Genomic DNA, 20,395 nt, shown 5'->3' with positions numbered 1-20,395 from the left:
GGAAAATTGGCAAAAGAAAAAAAAAGAGACAAAATAGAAAGAAATTCAAACCATAAGATAAAACAAATTGTTATCTGAATCGTTGAAAAACACAGAACCAGTCTGATACTTTTTAAAAATCTATTATAATAAATGATTTTTCAAACATTACAATAAAGCGAATCAACATAAAAATAGTATGCTTTAAAGAAAAAACATAAAAATGGTCTGAATTTTGAACTGTGATTTTATTTACTGATTATACTAATTAGCTTTACTTCCATTAAAAAATACCAGATTGATAGTGTGGTGGATTACGGTATGTTATGGTAGTTACATTCGGTGGTTTTTATCTGTGCAACACATACACATGCACTGTGCTTATGTTGGATGACTTTGTGTTTTTCATTTGTTTTCTTTTTTTTACAGAAAAGAAAAATGAAAACACAACCTTCTTCCCATATTTTTCATGAGTTACACTCTCGCCTTTTAGTCAGTTAGTCTATAATAATTATCTACTTTTACTACATTCTTTTATTTATATTTCTTTTTCACTTGTTTTTTTTTCAATTTTCAATTAATAAATTTTGATTTCTCTAAAATTATTATTAAATACAAAGCATACATAATTATAGAAAAAAAATTCCAAAATATAATATTTCTTTTTTACTGCAAAATACAATATTTCTTGATTCATTTCTTGATTTTTACTCAAAAACTTTAGAAGACAAGCAAGAAAGAACAGACAAAGATGATGTGATATAGTTGAATAGATAAACTTATCTTTTAACATGTAATTATGAGTTGAATTCTTAATTGTACTTATAAAAAATATATATGTTGTTAGATGAGTTCAACCTCTTGAACAAAAGCCATAAGTGATTTGTCCTTAAATGACATTTCTTGCTTTTTTTTCCCTAAAGCTAAAGGAACATTATAACTCCCTTTAATTTTAGGGCCATTTCATTAATTTCCATCCGTTTCAGCTATCATCTGGTTGGGCGGGTCTGAGGTGGGTCCAGACAAAAATGGTTTGGGAAGATCGTGGCCAGATCTTAAACCTCACTCACACACACTTTTCTTCATTCCTTCACTTCTCTCTGTCTCTCTCTCTCTCTCAATCTCAAACACACACACACAGAACAGAGTGTGATGGAAGAACAAGAAGAGTGCCAAGTTGGGGAAACCAAGGAAACTCCAACTCCTCCTGTTCGAGTCTATGCTGATGGGATTTATGATCTCTTTCACTTCGGCCATGCCCGTTCTCTCGAGCAAGCCAAAAAACTGTAATTTCATAACCACCTTTTTTGTTTTGTTTTTTTTTTCCTCTCTCTACCCATCTTCGTGTTCTTCATTTTTCATTTCAAAAGAACACGCTTTTATGGTTCTGAGTTCAACCCCATCTTTTGTTGCTTTCTGGGTTGGTTGGTGCATGTTCATGGACTAAACTTGACTTCCACTATACTTGTAAGGAAAAATAAAACATGGGATAAAAAATTAGTTAATCATATTTAATTAATTGTATCAATTTCAATTAAATAATAACTTCTTTTTTAATTTATCTTTCATTCAAAATTGGTAATGACAATGTATTTTTTTCTTATATTCAAGACAAAAAAAATATGTTTTTTTCTTCTTCTTATATTTATATTTAAGACGAGAGGGAGTAACTCCCAATTTGGTTAATTTCCCACTTCAAAACGAGGATTAGAATTTTTTTTTTCTATTTTTAAAAAAGGGAAGTTGTTCATGCTTTTCCATTCCTTTGGCTTTTTCTTAATTGAAGGTTTCCGAACACTTATCTTCTTGTTGGATGCTGCAATGATGAGATCACCCATAAGTATAAGGGCAAAACTGTCATGACTGAGAAGGAACGCTATGAGTCTCTTCGCCACTGCAGGTTTTCTCTTTTTTCTCTCTTTCCTTTTTGACTCATTGTTGCTTATGCTCCAACTTTTTACTATACATTTCCTGAGAAAGCTTCTATCTTATCAAAAGATTGATTAAAGAGAAATGTTAGCAGCACACTCTTCTTTTGAACGCACTTTCTATTATTTGTTGAAATTTATTAAATATCACCAAATTTTGTGGATCCCACCTCTCATTTAATGACTCTCTATCTAGATTTTGTTGTTTTCCATAAGTTTCAATCAATGAGTGTGTCTTAAGAGGAGTGTGTTGCTCCCACTCCTCTTGATTAAATAGTACTTACATAAACAATATAAAGGGTTTATAAACGGTCAAACAATAAAGAATTGCCATATGTGGTAATTTTTGTTGACTTTTACAATAACTATCTCAAAAGTCATATCTACTATGATTTCTAATTGAGGTAACTATCATTTTAGTTGATGAAAGTGTATAATATTGCCAGAATAATCTCTGAAACTAAGGAAATTCTAAATAATCCCCTGAAATTTTCAATTGTTTCAATTAAGCCCTAAATTTAATCATTTATTGTCATTTTGGTCTCTAAACATATCCTAATATTATCACTCAAGTCACATTTTTTATTTTGAATTTTGGACCAAAAAGGACGTTTGAGGAAATCATCAACGGAGATCTCAAACTTAATAATATTTCTGAAACTTTGGTTTTTAACTGTGTTGAATGGTATTGTGTGATCCATGTAGCTGACTTTACCTAGTGGGATATAGCTTTGTTGTTGTTGTTTGGACTAATGTCATAGGTACTTGTTTGAAATTTCTGTAGTTTCCGGCACTAATGTGCTAGCACTATACACTTTCACTGACTAAAATAGTGGTTTACTCTTTCGAATTGGTGAGAGTGTAAAAGCTCTTTACATTATCATAGGTTTTAAACTTAATAATTATAGTTGGTTCAGGTCAGATTTTGATTGAATATAGTTTGATGGCTCGTGCTCTGTTTCATTTACTTGTCCTTTCTTTCACTACACTGCTGGGAAACTGATTGCATGGTTTCTGACCATGATACAATATTTGGTTTGTTGACTATTTTCCATAGTAGTCTGATGAATGAAGATATTGGAACTGTGAAAGTATACATATGAGATTATAGTTTTGATTTTAGATTATAGACAAGTCATGTGTGTCATTTGTTCTGTTTCCATTATTCAAGCCAGTGCTTTTGGACTCAGATGACTGGCTAACTGAGTACATTCGTGCCAATTTGTAACGTCGGAGTTCTTTGATGCCTCTGTGGCCATAGAAATGCATGTTAATTTTTCTGATCCCCGTTGCTGAGATATTTTTGAGTTAGTTGCATCTTATAGCTGATTTCAGATGTTATATTTTTTGGAAGCTGATATTACCAAATTATTGGATTTTGGAACCCTCATTTTATTTGTATATGGCTGTGGACTATTGTTTCATCTAGTTATGCTTTGGAGGATGGGTTTTACTTAAATCTTCCAAAGAAAATTTATAAATTCAGTCCATTTGTTCAACTCACTTAAATTGCTTTTAAATTCCTGATTACAGTATATTGGAACTTTTCATTTTTAGTTCAATTAATTGCTTTCACTATGGTATTAGAGTGTGTGAAGATTTTGAATTGTACTTGTTCCAGGTGGGTTGATGAAGTCATTCCAGATGCGCCATGGGTAATCACTCAGGAGTTCCTTGACAAGCATCAAATTGACTATGTGGCACATGATAGTCTTCCGTAAGGTTAACCAACCCCAGGCTAGTGCTTTCCTTTGTATTTGATCAAGGTTTAAAATTTGTGACTTCTTCATGAAAAATTATCAACACCAGAATAGAATAACTTGACACTGAATGGATGTGCAGACATTCTTGGTTCTTGCAGCTGTGATGTGAAAAGTTTAGGGTTCTTAAGTAGGAAGCATGGATACAATACAGGACATAGGTATGAAGCTATGATAAAAGTATAAGAGTCCGATACAAACACAGGGACACAACAGATTCCTAAAAGTATAAGACACAACGACATGGCTGAGGCATGCTATATAAGAAACCATCAAAATAACATATGGTTATACAATGTCATATCCTAAAAAAGAAATCCTTAGCATTAAATTTGGCATCGCAATGGAAAGTATTATTGCTTGTACATTAATTTCTTTTGAAAATATAGTTGTTTAGAAGGAAAAAGAGGTGCTAAATTCTATTTAAAAAGAAAAAAAATTATGTTGTAAAATAAGCGTAACTCACAAAATTAAGGGAGATGAATGCATACTTTTTTATTGAATTATCATCATTTGTTTAAATACAGATTTATTGTAACAGAAAGAAGCAATGATAACTGACTTCCTAAATAATGACAAACCACTAACATAACATTAACAAACCACTAACATAACAATTACTAAGTAACAAAAAATAAAAAAACTAATCTTAAAAACTTGGTCAAACAATTAATAGAAAATAACAAACTAACATGCAACTATTGATACACGTTCAACACTCCTCCTTGTATCAGTGGTTGATAAGTCCAAGTTTCTCTCTTTGTTGCTTAAGATTTAATGTAGTCGTATCCATGTCTATCTAAATGCTCTCTTTTTCAACACACAGTGACTTTGCTTTAGTAGCTATTCGTGTAGTCTCCTTGAAATTTCTTGTAGCAGTAGCAACTTTCTTTTCCGCTTTTAGTTCTGAGACTCTTTTATCTATGAAAATAATCCTTTGCTTGAAGGGTGATATACCTTGCTGGATGCTTGATTGCATCTCTTTAAATCCAGAGACAACTTTATTTATCTTATTTTCTACAGCTTCTAAATTTAATTTGAGTCATTGTCTGCTATTTTCATTTTTTTCTGTTTAACTAAAGCAAGAAGTTGTTCCAATTCACCCATTAACACATCCTTTCTTTTACAAAAAATCTCTTTTTCTTTTTTGTCATTCTGGATTTAATGCTCACTGGTATTATTCAATTCTTAACGAGTTTCATTCATAAATTGTGATTCAATCTCCAACTCCATCTTTTTAACCTCCAAGACTTCAGAGGATGATAGTCATTGGTCTATTTCTTTTGAATACACTGACGATGCTCTCTTCATGGCAGAATCTGCATTATTTAAAGCATTCGTGCATAATGGTCGAGTGAGATTGTGCATTGTTCCTCAACAGCTGCATGATGAAAATGACCTAATCTTTTGTGCCAGACTTTTGTATTGTTTACAGTGACTGGGATAGGCTGCTTGCTCCTCCTTCAATGGATCAAATGAGAAACTTTTGTCTCTCATTTTGATATGGAAAATTTCATTGTCATTGACATTTTTAATCAAAGAGTGCTTATTTTCAAAGATGACTTTAAACCCCTTCTCTATTAATTGTTTCACACTTAGCAAGTTTTGATGAATCTGAGGTATACAAAACATCATAAATTAATGGTTAAATTATTTTTTTAGTTCATATAGTTTTACGATTCTTACCTTTTTGGTCCCTATAGTTTGAAAGTGATTTTTTTAGTCCCTATAGTTTACATTTTAATTCTCTTTTAGTCCCTATAGTTTTGAAAGTAACTTTTTTAGTCCTTATAATTTGTATTTTAATTCTCTTTTAGTCCTTATAATTTGAAAGTGATCTTCTTAGTCCCTATATTTTATATCTTAATTTCATTTTAGTCCTTACCATCAAAATATAAGTAATATTATCAATTACAATTAACTACAAAAATATTAACAAGTAATTCGTAACTAATTTATTGTAAGATAATTTGTAATAAAAAAAATAATTGATAGTTTATAATTAATTTGTAGTTAATTATTTTTATATATTTTTTTGTAGTAAAGACTAAAAGGTAATTAAAATACAAATTATAGAAACTAAAAATATCACTTTTAAACTATAGGGACTAAAAGAGAATTATAATACAAACTATAAGGACCAACAGGAACACTTTTAAATTACAGGGACTAAAAAAGAATTAAAATGTAAAGTATAAGGACTAAAAATACCACTTTCAAACTATAAGAACTCAAAAAGTAAGAATTATGAAACTATAGGGACCAAATGAGTAATTTAACCTAAATTAATTTTGTACCTGCACAATTTTCAATGGCTACAGTTCCCTTTCCTTCAAGGATGATAAGATCACCATTGTCAATTCTAACTTTTGATACATATGATTTGTCCAATTCTCTGAAAACCTCTTGATCGTGGGTCATGTGGTTGGTACAACCACTATCCATTAGCCAACATCCCCTTGAGCTGCTGCTTGTAAAATATGTTGCTACAAACAATTGCTCTTCTTCTTGTTGATCTGCAACCACCTTTGCCTCCTCTGATTTAGACTTGCATATTCGTTCTACATGTCACATATTGCCACAATTTTTGCACTTGACATCTGGCCTCCACCAACATTTTCTTTGAGGATGGTTTGTCTTTTTGCAATGCAGACAAGGAGGAAATGTCTCACCTTGTAGCTTGTTGGAGCCTTCTGGTTTTTTGTTCCTCCATTTGTTATTTTTCTTGTCTTTGTCACCTCTTGAATTTTGTGTTTTTGTATGAAAAGTACCTTGTACCACCTCCTTTTGTCTCATCATTCTTCTTTTCTCTTGGGCTTGTAAAGCATTTACAAGTTTTGCCAAGGTAAATTTTGATAGATCTTTAGTATTTTCCAAGGATGTAATAGTAGCCTCAAATCTTTCAGGGATACTCACCCGTATTTTCTCAACTATTCTTGAGTCGAAAAAATTAGAACCAAGCAATCTTACTTTGTTAGCAATGCTAAGTAGCTTGTTAGCATACTCTTTAATTGTTTCAGAATCCTTCATTTTTTGCATCTCAATTTTTCTAACCAGATTTAGGGCTTGCATTCCTTTAATCCTTTCATCTCCTTCGTATTTATTTTGAAGGAAACTCCAGATTTTATATGCTGATTTGATGGTCATGATTCTAGTGAAAATTTCTTTTGAGACAGCAACAAACAAAGTAACTCTTGCCTTTGACTTTCTTGCTTTCCTTTCTTTTTGATTTTTTATCTAAGCCATTGTTGGATTAGTTGGTAAGGGAAGAACTTTGTTGTCTTCCTCAACTGCTTCCCAAAGATTATTTACCTCCAGATGTGCCTCCATTCTTGCTGCCCAAATTTGATAATTGTCACCATCAAACATAAGTGGTGCTAGTGCTGTGTATGATTTTCCAGAATCCATTTATCAGATGAGTTGAAGCAAGATGTTTAGGTTTTTTTGTGATGAGTTTCACTCAGTTCACTCACAATTCCTTCTTAAGAAGAAGGCTCTAGATACTAATCTGTTGTAAAACAAGCGTAACTCACAAAAATTAAGGGAGATGAATGCACATTTTTTTATTGAATGATTATCACTAACATAACAGCTACTAAGTAACAAAAAATAAAACTAATCCTAAAAACTTGGTCAAACAATTAATAGAAAATAACAAACTGATAGGCAACTGCTGATACATGTTCAACAAGTTTATATAAAATAGGAAAAAATGGGTAATATGGGATGGAATTGATTGCCTATGGTTGCAAAGGAGGAAGAGAGAGGTTTTGTACATTATTTTTATTTTTTATGAAGGTATAAATATATTGTATATGTATCTGTATGCATGCAACTCTTCGATCATGAACTCCCTGTATGTCACAATTCAGCATTCTGAATTCACCTAATGGAATGTCAAATTTGAATTCCCAGTCCCTTGCATTATTGAGTAACGACTACAAGGTTCTAAAATTATGATAAATCTTGCCCCTTGTAATTCATGTGTAGCTAAAAAAGCATTACTGTAGTCAACTTTAAACAAAAAAATTATATAATTTAGGTAATGTAATGATAATAATTTCATCTCTGTTCAAAGAAAATAATATATGAAGTTAGAATATACGATACCCAAGTTCTGGGATGGAGGTAGCTGTATAATATATGTATTGGCATCCAGTATGGGTACATTACAAATACGTTGCCGATTTTGAAGTATCTGCGTGCTAAGAGTTTTCATTATTACACTATCATTGTTGTTGTTATTATTTTCATTTGGTTGTTCTGTGATGCTTCTATTCTATCCGTGTGATACTTGTCTCCTTGCATTATAACTCTTACGTAAATTCTGACTGATACCTTTTTCTCCAAGTTCTTATATGTTCTCATATATGTTATTACTTCCTTTCTATTACCATAGTTATGCTGATGCAAGTGGAGCTGGAAAGGATGTGTATGAATATGTAAGTTCAAGTGATCGAACTATGTTCTAATTTAGTTTCAAATAATTGAATTATTTTCTTCCTCTTTGCCTGGTGGAATTCACTTTTATTTCTCCTTCATTCAGTTTGTTGTGCCTTTTTTTTTCTCCGAACGTATGCTGATTAGCCTATGGCTTACTGCATTTTATTTGTTTAATTTTTTCATCAGTCTTACACCTTTAATGATGTCATTCTGTATCAAATTAAGACTATTTGTAACCATCTCAAATTTCCAGCTGCCGTTTATGATCTTATGACTTATAATTTCTTATATAGGTTAAGTCTGTTGGAAAATTTAAGGAAACAAAGCGGACTGATGGAATTTCTACTTCTGATATCATAATGAGAATTATCAAAGATTATAATCAATATGTAATGCGTAATTTGGACCGTGGTTATACAAGAAAGGAGCTAGGTGTTAGCTATGTCAAGGTTTGTTCTTTTGATTAGCATCTTTGTTTTGGTTGCTCTCAAAATTTTCATGTTTTAGTAAGTGGTTTCATTATTGGTTTGCTTTCTTGCTTAGGTGGGGGAACTTATCTTTGTTACACAATCTCATATTCACAGGAGAAGAGGTTGAGAATGAACATGGGACTTAAAAAATTGCAGGAGAGAGTGAAGAAACAACAAGAGGAAGTAGGAAAGAAGGTAACAACGTTGATCAGGAAATATCCTATTAGCTATTAGCATTTGCTTTGAATTTGCATTGGTAACTCTTTGCACATGAGTCTTTGAGAAAGGTTGCTTTTATCTTTTTTTATTTTATTTTATTTTTATAAGCTGTGTTGCATTTGTCTTTGTATAACAGCTAATTAGTCGCCCCCATGAGAACCAAAATTCCATCTTTTCTGGGCCATTTTTTAAAATTTTTTTATATGGTAATATAAAAGAAATCAGACAAAATTATGTTGTGAGGAGAAGAGAACACATATTATAGCATTGGACTGGATTTGGATTCTTTAAAGCTAGATGTAAAGTGAGAAAGTGAGAGCACATCCACTAACCATTTATTTAAAACTAAAGCATTTTGTAAACATAACTTACTTTAAATCAACGGTAGATAGGCCATCACTTTCTCACTTTACACAGCTATCTAATATACATAATTGTCATTCTTTTTCTGTTCCTTGTTGAAGGGACAGCAAAAAATCTCACATTGTTGTTCAAGTATAATCTTTATTCCTTGCATCTTTTTCCAATTCAATATGAGTGATTTGATTCTCACTTGACGAACAAGACTATGTTGTTTAACTTTGCAGATTCAAACGGTGGGAAAAATCGCTGGAATGCACCCTAATGAATGGGTTGAAAACGCTGATCGGTTGGTTGCTGGATTTCTTGAGATGTTTGAAGAAGGTTGCCACAAAATGGTAGGATCTCTTTTACCTATCCAAAGATTGCTTACTATATAACAGTAACAAATGACTATATTTGCATCTTGTTCATCCCTACTTACATATTGCATTGTAGGTCTTCTGATGGACTAATTGGTTGGTTTACTGATATCACAGGGAACAGCAATCAGGGACAGAATACAGGAACGATTAAGGGCACAGCAGCTGAAATCTCTTCTTTATGATGAGTGGGATGATGATAATGAATTCTATGATGATGATGAATACTACACAGACTAAAGTGACAAATAAACTCGTGTGTCTAGATTTCGAACATTCCATAAGTAAGCTATCCTTTCTGTAACGACAATGTTTATTCGAACATTACTAGAAAGACAATGGATAAGTCATACATATGCAAGATGGTTTGTAAATTATTTGTCATTGTACATACATAGTTTGATTGATATCTATTTCTTGTTAAAAGAGAAGGTAGCTTTGAGAGTAACAGGGTGGGGGCAGACTTGAATTAATAATGTTTTTTATTTTTATTTTTTTCGGTTATGATAAGGGTTTTTTCCCAAGGAAGGAAATCACATGACACATTTTTTTTGTAGAACAATGTTATGATCATAGTTTTAATTTTTATTTTACTTTTTTTTCGGCCATGATAAGGGTTTCTTCACAAGGAAGGAAATGATATAACGTTTTTTTTTTTCCCGGTAAATATGATTAATTTGTTAGTTTTTATTAGTGTAAAAGATTCGAATTTATGACTTTTTTCCTCTCTTTCTCTTCAATTACCAAGCTTGTCTTATAACTTCATCACATGACAAGTGTTACTAAGAAATGATTAGCATTTGTTAAAAAACATTACCTGTATTTTTTCGCTCAGCAATGTTAAAAACATTACTTTGTCAATGAGGTATGCAGTATGTTCCTTGTCTCAGCCTTAAAATGAGGTAGCTTCCGTTCATCCCAAGTCTTTTTCTAAAACTGAAGAATGAAATGAAAAATGTATGTTTGTTGGTATGAATTTGTGTGATGCTAAAAATAAAAATGAGATGAAATAATAAATTTGCTAACGAAAAGTTAAAATGTGATGATATCTAAGAATTAAAAGTCAATTAAGCTAATAATTATAAATGTTTAGCTTTACCTATCCATTAATATTTAAAAAAATTATTCATATGGTATTATTTTTTAAAAAATAAACCAGTCAAATGGTTCATGAAATAAAATTATACGAATTTTGTTAATGTCAATCTTTAAATTAGTTTTAAATAATCACAAGTAAACATTCATTAAAAATATTTATTACATGAATTTTTTAATATATATATATATAATTTATTACATAATATCTATTACATATAAGTTGGATAGAGCAAAGCACCATCAACCAAGATAAGCTGGGTGTTGTCGTTTGTTGACTTTTCATCTCTTTAGTCTTCATTGTAGGTCAGACTTTTTTGATTTAGCTTGTCTTTAACACTAACTAAAAACTATTGATTTTTATTTTTATTTTTATGGAAAGGAGTACTATTTCATTTCATTTATAATGAAAGAGAAAATACAATATGGAATTCGATTATGGTAGCATAAAATCGTGATGCAGATTATGAGCAACATTAACGATTGACTTATTTTTTTAATTATCATGTTATAAATGTAAAATATTTAATTATTGTGTTAACGGTTAATCTTTATGTTCCTTAAAAGAAAGGTAATCTTTATCTAAGAAATTGTTTGATTACCTTAAATAAGATATTATCTTCATTTTTTTGAGTAGTTTCGAAAACACCCCCAACCAATAACTAAAAAATGTGAAAACACAATTGAATTTACATCCGTCATAACGGTGTTCAAAATTAACAACATAAAAAATTATGTTGTTTTTAAAAAGACAAATCATAATTAGCTAGCCTATCCACAACATCAAAAACCATATTTTTAAAAATACATCGAACATTTTATAATAAAAATATGAAATAGAATTTTAAATAAATAAAAGTTTTTTATTATTTATCCTTTGAAAACACTTCTAATAGATCAATACATTGAGCCCATGGGACCATTTATGATATCTAACATAATTCAGTTCTAAATCGTAGTTTTTCTTGTTTCTTCTTGTAAAAATCAAACAATCATAAATTAAATAATTCAAAAATAAATTACTTAAATTCCATCCATTAAAAAAGCTCTTAATTGCTTCCGTGGTAAAAAGTTACTTAATCCGATGATAAATGAATTTGTTGTTTAGTTTGGATCAATTTAAAAATGATATTAAATCTGAGTCAATACAACCCAATCTTCTGTTGGTTAGATTAGATTTGTTAATTTATCTTGTTTTCTCTCTCTCAAGAGATAACACTTTATTTTTTTGGTTAACAAGAAAATGAATTTGACTGATTAGAATAAACTCAGCCAATTTATTAGTATAAAATGATATTAGAGACAATTTAAAATATTATACAATAATAGCACATTTTAAATTGTTAATCACTTTTTTCTTTGCTAATTTATACAAATCAATATATGTCGTTGGTGAGAATTTGAGTAATTAGGAAACTAAGTAATCTTTATTATGTAACCATCAAGCCTCCACAACGCAGTGTTGTTTCCTAAGAGTTTGTAAAATAACCTATATCAGTTGATTTATGTATCCGGTGTGGTAGAATGATATTTATATTGAATGATTTGCTTTTAGAAATTATTTCCTCCGTTCTTTTTTTTTTTGGAAAAAATGTAAATTATATTAAACCCAAAATCATACATAATAAACGGGGCATACCCAGTCTCCCTAATACAAGAAGACATATATCAAGATGCTACAAATGCAAGAGGTGCGCTTGTCTATACATAAGAAACTTAATCTTGCTAATAACCTCTATAACATAAAATTGATCATCTTGATTATTTTCTCCGTTCTTATTTATATATAAGAAACATGTTCAATGTGTTTTACATTATTGAGAACTTTTATTTTTCTCATATCCCACTAGGTAAATTATTTTCATCTTTATTTTTAAATTATATTATAATTTTAAAAAAATATTAATAATTAAAAATAATATTATATTATGTTTGACTTCTTTAGTATTAAGTAATCTTTATTAAAACTAGGATTTCATCATTATTTCAGTTATTAATAATGTGAAATGATAATTAGGAGTTGATTTTGACCCATTGTAGCAAATTGATTTTTTTTAATTGATAAATGTTAATTGTTAATTTTTTTGTTAGCTTTGTTATAAGAGGAAATTGAATCCTAATCTTTCTTTTCTTTTCTATTTTCCTTGATAATCCAATTCACCTTATATCTCCTTGGTGCTGCAGCAAATTGATATGAAGTTGGCAAAAATATATATTCTTATTCTCAATAGATGAAAAATCATCTAGTAGCACCAAAACACAGAACATGTTTTCCCAAACAATGACAATGGCTATACTACAATATATGGTTTTGTTGTATCATCAAATGAATACATTCCAATCAGACCCAACTTTCCTCTTTTAAGACTATGTACACAGATAACTCTTCTAATTAAGGCAAACCACTCAATAGCAGTAAGAAAATAAAAGCATGCACACAAGTGCAATTAACTCTTATCATTGGGACATCAACATGGCCTCTCCACAGAGTCTTATTAGCATTCCACCCCACATTGTTTGAGCACTGGACCAGTTTGCTTGGGCAAGAAGGGATCAATCCTGACCCAAATCAATGAGAAAATAGATGCTAGAAGGATTGACCACAACACTACAATGGTAGGAGTCCTGTTTTGCTTTCCCATGAGACCTTTGAGGAAAGGGTACAAGTGAACAATGACCCAGAAGGCAAAGAACAGCTTCCCAAACAAAGGTCCCCATGAACCATATCCATTGTTGATGGCATCAGAGACTCCGGCCACGACTCCAACGATGTTCAAGATTATGAGAGTAGTTGGAGGGATGAGAAGAGTGGTCCACTTGAAGAGATAGAGCTCTCCGAATTCAGTGTCCTCTGCTGCTTTTGCTGTCACAGTGAAGTTGGTGTCTACTCCACCAAGAACTTTGAGGAGGCCTTGGAACACGGCGAAAAGGTGAGCAGAAACACCTCCAATGACCCAAAATTGCTCGTTACGCCAAAGGGCTTCGATGGTAACACCACTCCATCGGAGCTCCAGCACGCTAGTTAAAATGATGGAGATAAATAGAGCCATAAACCAAATGCTAGCAAGGTTGTTTAGCTGCACACAAGAAAAAAAAAACACTCACATTCAGAATATGTGTCTAATGACAACATTATTGTTTCCCTTCCCATTTTCCATTTTCTTCTTTTAATAGTTTTGTGAATCATAGGTGAAAACAAATGTTCAATATTAGTAATCACACGATATTTATAGTTGTACAAGACTTAGATGCAGTTCCATAGGTGTTTTTAGTACAATTTTCCAATCAAAATTAGAGTTTTATCTTGATAATCTGCATAATATAGGTTTGCATTAAAGGTCAACATATACGATTGGAGAATAACACCAAAAACATTTAAGGAACTGTATCTAAATTTTGTCCTTTATACTTCTTTTGTTCCAAATTATATGAGTTTTGACATAGATATCAAAGAATGCAATTAATTTGTTGAATTTTAAAGAAAACATTAAGTAACTTCCTAGTATATCTTTTATCACTTTAATTAACTATTCATTTACTCTTCCTATACATGACTCTCACTAAGTATTGATGAAGGATAGTCTTGGAAAAAAGTATTTAATGCAACATTGATTTTGTAAAATGACATCTATTGTAGAATATATTTTTTTTCCTATAATGTCATAATGTGGAACAGAGGAGAGGAGAGGAAGTAGTTGTGTTGTGTGGTACTTACTGTGGGGATGATGAACTTTCCAGTCAGGAGACACACAGCTGGAATTGTGCAGTATGCAAGCAGAGGGATGGAAGTCCATGGATAAACAATGGTGTTGGTGTAAGCCATCCTCTGTAGGTACTTAAGTTTTCCTCCATAGCCATACCACAACGGGCAATGACGACTAAGAAAAATTTCAACAGAGCCAAGAGCCCACCTCAGAACTTGGTGCAATCTATCTGATAGATTTATTGGGGCAGATCCCTTGAATGCTGGTCGCTTTGGCATGCAATATACTGATTTCCACCCTCTGCAGTGCATCTTGAATCCAGTCAAAATATCTTCTGTGACCGAGCCGTAAATCCACCCAATCTGTAATGGAAAACACATTTGTTAAAAGGGCTACATAGATACAGTAATCAATCTTGGAATTCCATGTACCTTGTTTTATGTTGATAGTGAATGTGTAATCAGAAATTGTAATAAAATGTAGGCTAAACTATTCACTTGGTTCCTATAGTTGTGGCCCTTATATAAGAAAACTGTAAGTTTTACTTCCTATCAGCTAGTGCTAATAAAAGAGAAGAATTTCTGGCTGTATAAAACCGCCACAACATCTTTCTTTCACCGCTACAAAAAGTTGTTTAAACCTAAAATGCATTAGCTTATCTGATGTGTAAAGCATGAATAAAATCCAAATGTTGCATTGTTTTTGAGATTAATGGATTTACCTCTTTGCCCCATTCAGTCTTCTCTTCATAGCCACAGCTTATAACATGGATGGCCTCCTTAACCAATGATTGGCTATTTGTGCCTTCAGGAAGTCCTCCATTTTCCATCAAGGTGGAAGCAATGAACACTGGTGACTGCCCGAATCGCTTCTCAAAACTTTTCTGGGACATGAGGGATGATTTCTCTAGATCCTCATACCCTTCAAGCCCTTCTTCAATCTCTTCAAGATCAAACATGGACCCTGACCCTTTTCTAACATAGTCTTTCCCCATCATTTTCTTCTTGTTCTTGTTCTTGGAGAACACACTGAAGAGACCTTTTCCTGATTTCTTTTTTGACTTGGACTTCCTTGAACCACCACAGCAACAGCAACACCATGATGGCCAGCAGTCACATGTCATCTTTGGCCTTTTCTCAGATACTGGTGGATCGTAGCCATACAATGCCTGCCTGTTGAACACAGTTCCAGTACCAACATATACTGGACCTTGAATCCCATCAAGCCCTTTCATATTGATCTATGATGAAAGCAACATTGAAGACAAACGGTTCAAGGTCACTTAGTGAAATGAAATTTGCACATATTTGTGAAGTTGGAGATTAGAAGAATTGTACTTACATCAAAGAACACCGTGTTTCGGTTAGCATATCTATCGTGGCGATCAATACCATCAAATCTTTGTGGAAATTGGACATAGCACAGCTTCTTCCCAAGGTTGGGGTCCATTAAAAAGCACATGGCCTCTCTGACTGCCTTGCTATTATTGACGTAGTGATCACAATCCAGATTCAACATGAATGGTGCATTTGTAAGAACAGCAGAAACTCGAACCTTTGGAGGATAGACAACAATAAAAGAGTTATAAACATGTTTCTAATATCTTAGTCCTGAAGGTACTAAACAATACAATATCAACTTTTTGTGCTTACCAAAGCATTCATGGCACCTGCTTTCTTGTGGTGTGGATAGCCGGGACGTTTTTCACGTGAAATATACACAAGTTTAGGAAGTTCCTTGCCTTCCACGTCTAGCGCACCGGCACTTCCTAAATATACCTGTAAAGGAAAGTTCATGAACCATATCAGTTGATACCAACTATTCCTCTCACTAATTTCTTCATTTTATTTTCACTAACTTGATTTTTCAATTAGAAAATGTAGTTTATATATTATCAGTGTTAGATTTCATCCTAGAACCTTGGCATTTAGTGAACTTGCCCATGAGTCATATCAGTTTATACCAATAAACCAATTATTAACCTATTGGAATTTGGAACTAAATTAAGATGTCTACCAGAAGGGGATACATAGAGATGGACTATAAGCATTCATTGATACTTTGTTAGATTACATCTTAAAACCATTACTTTTATGTAAAGTTTCCCAAACAGTTATATAAGTTGCATCCCAGGAATTATGGGAGACAATTTGGGGTTCCAACAATTAACATTATGTTGACATTTGAAGAAAAATTGTAATAAGTGGGCACCATATTTTCCTTTCGAAATCTATTACCTAAGTAAGAACCGAAGAGGAAGGGAAGAGGGGGCTAATTCAATGGCTATTCAACATTTCATAAATGCAAGGTCTTTCTGTTCTGTTTTGCTTTGTTTTGTTCCTTAATGAAAAGATAATGAAAGTACACAAAAGAAAGAGGATGCAATAGCCAAACCTGAATCATTCCTGGATGATCGCGAGTGTTGTTCCCTGGCCATGGAGTTCCATCCTGCATCACCCACCCCTCCTCGGGTTTCTTCTGAGCCTTTGCCACTAAAGAATTAATTTTCACCTTAAATTCTTCATATTCTCTCTGCAATGGTGCAAACACACAAGTATTACCACCAGCCTCTAATGCCATATTGAGACTAGAAAATCAAAACCAAAACTAAATAAAGAAAAAAAGAAAAACTTGTCCTATCCTTAAGTATATCCCCACCTTCATGGCCCTTCTTTCCTTCACAAATGTAGGCTGCACCTTATCCTTCAAGTAATCAATTTTCTGAGAAAAGTAAAACTCAGGAGCCCTTGGCTCAATGTTATACTTCTTGCAAAAGGGAACCCATCTTCTTGCAAATTCAGCAGTTTCTGCCAAGGAATCAAACAGAAGCATAGATGCACCATCATCTGAGACATAGCAGCTGACTTTGTCAACAGGATAGTCCACAGAGAGGATTGAAAGGACAGTGTTGGCTGTTATAATGGGAGGTTCCTTCAAAGGGTCCACTGTACTCACAAAGAAATCAACTGGAGCTAGTTCGTTTGTCTCCCCTTCGCGCTCAAACCTCAAGGACAAACGGTCCAAGTAAGTTTCACGTGTGATGGGGAACCACTTGGGGAACTGATCAAGAATCCATGACAGTGCAAACCATATCTCACATATCACAGAGATTAACCACAAGGGATATGCATCATTTGCTGGAGTTAAGATACGGAATCGGAAGAAGAAACAAAGGATGACCAGCCTCATCACGATCACTATGCGATATGGATTGATTAAGCTTGAAGATATCGGAACCTTGCGCCACAATGGTTGTCTAGCTTCAGCCAAACTGTTAGGTGACAGAAGAACATTAGTTCCAGTTATAATATTTTGTGCCTTGTGCACACCTTATTATGCATACAGGTTTCTCACATAAAAATCAAAAGTTGTTGCATTGCATATTTTAGAAGGAGTGATTCAAGTGAATTGATTATTATTGCTCATTTTTTGTTGGAGTGCTCTTGCCAGCTTTCACTTAAGAATGTGTAACATTTATTTGTTAGTTTTTTGAATCCTCTGTTCGGAATTTAAACAATAGCATTGAAATTGTAAACGTTTTTGCTCCAGATGAACACATTTTTCTAGTAATAAAGGCAATGCTGTTCCTCACAATATTGATCATATTTGAAGTTCGGGTGAAAATTTTAATAACAAATTTAGAACAATTACTTATAGATAATCTTTGAATTTGATATGGAGAAAAATACTATTCATGTAAACTAATTGACATGCTTGATTCTTCAGCATTATTTAGTATTCATGAAAAGGAAACATAAGTTAACAATCTCATGTACAAGGCTAAGGCTTTTAAAGAGCTATAGAAGAGATCACTTACAGGTAATCATCTTCTTCACCTTGATCTTCTTTTCCGTCTTCTTTGTTTAGAAGACCTCTCTTTTCTTGCCTGACTTTCCATTTCTCTACTCTTTCTTGCCATTCTGCATTGCTGTAGAATTCTTTGTCCCCTTCGAAATCCTTGCCAGCAACTATAGAACAATAAACAACATATAAACAAAATATAACACACCAGAAAAGAAAATTACTATCATGGATAATTAGCAATGTGCCTATACTATGCTCTTCAAAAAAATTAGGCTTAATTTTACTTTTTTTCCTCGATTTTTTCATTTTTAACGAATTTTATCCCAACAAATTAATTTGGTGTATTTTACTTTCAATTTTTAAGAAACTTACAAATTTTAATCCTCTCATTTATCCATTAATAAACACAAAAATTAAGGATAAAATTTATCAAAAAAATAAAAAAATAGGCATAAATTCACCAAAAAAACAAAAAGTTGAGTGTAAAATTTATAAAAAAATAAAAAGTTAGAAATAAAAAATACAATTATGTTAGGAATAAATTGACAAAGATTAAAATTCGCAAGTTTTTTAAAAGTTGAGTACGTCAAATTAATTTATTAGGATAAAATTTACCAAAAATTGAAAAATTAGAGATAAAAAGCGGAATTAAACCAAAAATTTAAAAGTTTCTTACCGCTCCCAGCTGAAGAGAATGCTTGACCATTGGGATGCAACTTCTCTGGATTGTAGTCCCCATTTTCCTGTAAAAATTACATCAGTTCCATAGTCTCTTAGATCATTCACATTCAATTAACTATCACAACCACAATACTAATTGTCCTGATTCATTTTGGCCAAACCCCATTTGTTGAATAAATAAAAGATAATTAATTTCCACATTGCATTTATTTTTAGAAGCTTGATTAAGAATAAAGAAAATACCACATGATTAACATCATGGTTCCGATCTAGATCTTCACGATGATTCTTAACCGGAAACTCATCATCAAAATCATCTGCATCAAAGTTGTCCTCTTCGTCTCCAGCTACTCTAGGACAACCTGCACAGAAGCCAACATCAATGTGTCAGCAAAACCAGGTTATCATACTGAGATGCATTCCTTTAGCCTTTAGGTGTTTTGTTATTCTCTAATCGGAATTAGAATTTCAGCTTTAAGCTAACTCTTTTTTTCTTGTTCTAGATCAGAGACCATAGGTGTCCCCAACCCACTAGGACATTTAGTGTAAACATTTATTACGTAGATTATCATGATAAAACTCCAATTCTTATGATCTGAGAACAGCACCAAAAGCATGTAAGGAACAACATCTAAGTGTTGTCCAAATACATTAATACATAACATGATAGCACAAAGCTTAAAGAGCTGAACTAACCTTTGTGGCGCTTATAGCGAGTGTTGCATTGAGGACAGCTCTGGTTCCCTTCACTCCTCTCATACTCATAACACGGTCGGCAAACAGGAAATCCACACACATGACAAGCCACAAACAGCTCCCCATTTTCCTTGTATCCAATCTCATCGCCACAAACTCGACAAGTAGTTTTCGATGAAGCCTGTCGGGTAGGAGGAGTCTGATGCTGCAAAGAAACAAAACAAACAAACACACCATGAAAAACCAACATGGAACATGTTAATTAACATTTGCTGATAAATAAAAAAAACACATTAAACATAATGTTGTGCACCATATGAAATGAAAAGAAGATGAATATGCATAACATACCTCATCGGAGTCACGCGAGAAGTGAGAATTCGAACCGGTGATCAAGCCAGCCATGGAGTTTGAGGCCATGGCAAGGCAAGGTTACGGAGAGAGGTTGAGGAAGAGTGCAATAGGAGTAGATGGTTTTATAAGAAATGGTAGGTTGAGAGTGAAACATCATGGTCATGGCTGTGTTGTGGATGTAAGAGTGTGTACCAAACCGTGAGTTGGAGGGTCGTGAGTTTGAGTCTAAGAGACGTCATGGAAGGAGCGATTGGTGTGAGGGACTTTTCTTTAAGTTTTGGCTTGCTTGGACTCTAAGGAGAGAGGTCTTTTCTAGTTCTTAATACGTGACATGATGAATTTTGAATAAGATACATGTTTCATATGTGTTACACGAGCTGGTTATAATGTCACGTCTATGTTCATAATAATATTAAACCGAAAAGGTAAGATCTGCAATGGAGGCGTCTTTTCTAGCTCTTAGTATGTTCATATCTAACATGGTACGTATTGCACACTAGGGAGGTTGTAATGTCACATTTAATTTTGAAGCTAACAACC

The 20,395-nt window shown here is 32.7% G+C and overlaps 2 protein-coding genes across 3 annotated transcripts; one reads left to right on the top strand and one right to left on the bottom strand.

The window, feature by feature from the left end:
• The first annotated feature begins 847 nt into the window (after positions 1 to 847).
• Positions 848 to 9,947, top strand: LOC100786249 (choline-phosphate cytidylyltransferase 1). Of its 2 annotated transcripts, XM_003533636.5 has the most exons (8): positions 848 to 1,265; positions 1,766 to 1,879; positions 3,529 to 3,624; positions 8,067 to 8,109; positions 8,404 to 8,559; positions 8,695 to 8,775; positions 9,387 to 9,497; positions 9,639 to 9,947. In XM_003533636.5, the coding sequence occupies exons 1-8, from the start codon at positions 1,132 to 1,134 to the stop codon at positions 9,759 to 9,761; spliced, it is 858 nt and encodes a 285-aa protein (XP_003533684.1). In that variant the 5' UTR covers positions 848 to 1,131; the 3' UTR covers positions 9,762 to 9,947. The 2 variants fall into 2 exon arrangements, with proteins under 2 accessions (XP_003533684.1, XP_025979457.1); XM_026123672.2 differs by lacking the exon at positions 8,404 to 8,559 and having other exon boundaries at positions 974 to 1,265.
• A 2,863-nt stretch (positions 9,948 to 12,810) lies between these two features.
• LOC100781996 (cellulose synthase A catalytic subunit 4 [UDP-forming]) lies at positions 12,811 to 20,013 on the bottom strand. The gene is made up of 12 exons (XM_003533631.5): positions 19,853 to 20,013; positions 19,502 to 19,706; positions 19,049 to 19,167; positions 18,801 to 18,867; positions 18,138 to 18,288; positions 16,979 to 17,591; positions 16,715 to 16,852; positions 15,973 to 16,098; positions 15,662 to 15,874; positions 15,042 to 15,560; positions 14,332 to 14,682; positions 12,811 to 13,693 (listed from the first exon to the last, which is right to left on the bottom strand). Exons 1-12 carry the CDS (start codon positions 19,919 to 19,921, stop codon positions 13,112 to 13,114), a joined length of 3,153 nt encoding a protein of 1,050 aa, XP_003533679.1. The 5' UTR covers positions 19,922 to 20,013; the 3' UTR covers positions 12,811 to 13,111.
• Between the last annotated feature and the right edge of the window lie 382 nt (positions 20,014 to 20,395).

The sequence above is a fragment of the Glycine max genome, chromosome 9 (genome assembly GCF_000004515.6).
Source record: "Glycine max cultivar Williams 82 chromosome 9, Glycine_max_v4.0, whole genome shotgun sequence".
Lineage (NCBI taxonomy): Eukaryota > Viridiplantae > Streptophyta > Magnoliopsida > Fabales > Fabaceae > Glycine > Glycine max.
Note: the sequence above shows the minus strand (reverse complement) of the source record. Positions and strands in the feature narration are given on the sequence as shown.

Excerpts from the sequence above, each read along its gene's own strand:
- LOC100786249 (XM_003533636.5), top strand. The coding sequence starts at position 1,132 with ATGGAAGAACAAGAAGAGTGCCAAGTTGGGGAAACCAAGGAAACTCCA. Across the intron at positions 1,880-3,528 it reads GAGTCTCTTCGCCACTGCAG|GTGGGTTGATGAAGTCATTC; the intron begins GTTTTCTCTTTT and ends TACTTGTTCCAG. Across the intron at positions 3,625-8,066 it reads GTGGCACATGATAGTCTTCC|TTATGCTGATGCAAGTGGAG; the intron begins GTAAGGTTAACC and ends CTATTACCATAG.
- LOC100781996 (XM_003533631.5), bottom strand. The coding sequence starts at position 19,921 with ATGGCCTCAAACTCCATGGCTGGCTTGATCACCGGTTCGAATTCTCAC. Across the intron at positions 17,592-18,137 it reads GGTGAAGAAGATGATTACCT|TTTGGCTGAAGCTAGACAAC; the intron begins GTAAGTGATCTC and ends GTCACCTAACAG. Across the intron at positions 16,099-16,714 it reads ATCATCCAGGAATGATTCAG|GTATATTTAGGAAGTGCCGG; the intron begins GTTTGGCTATTG and ends TTTCCTTTACAG.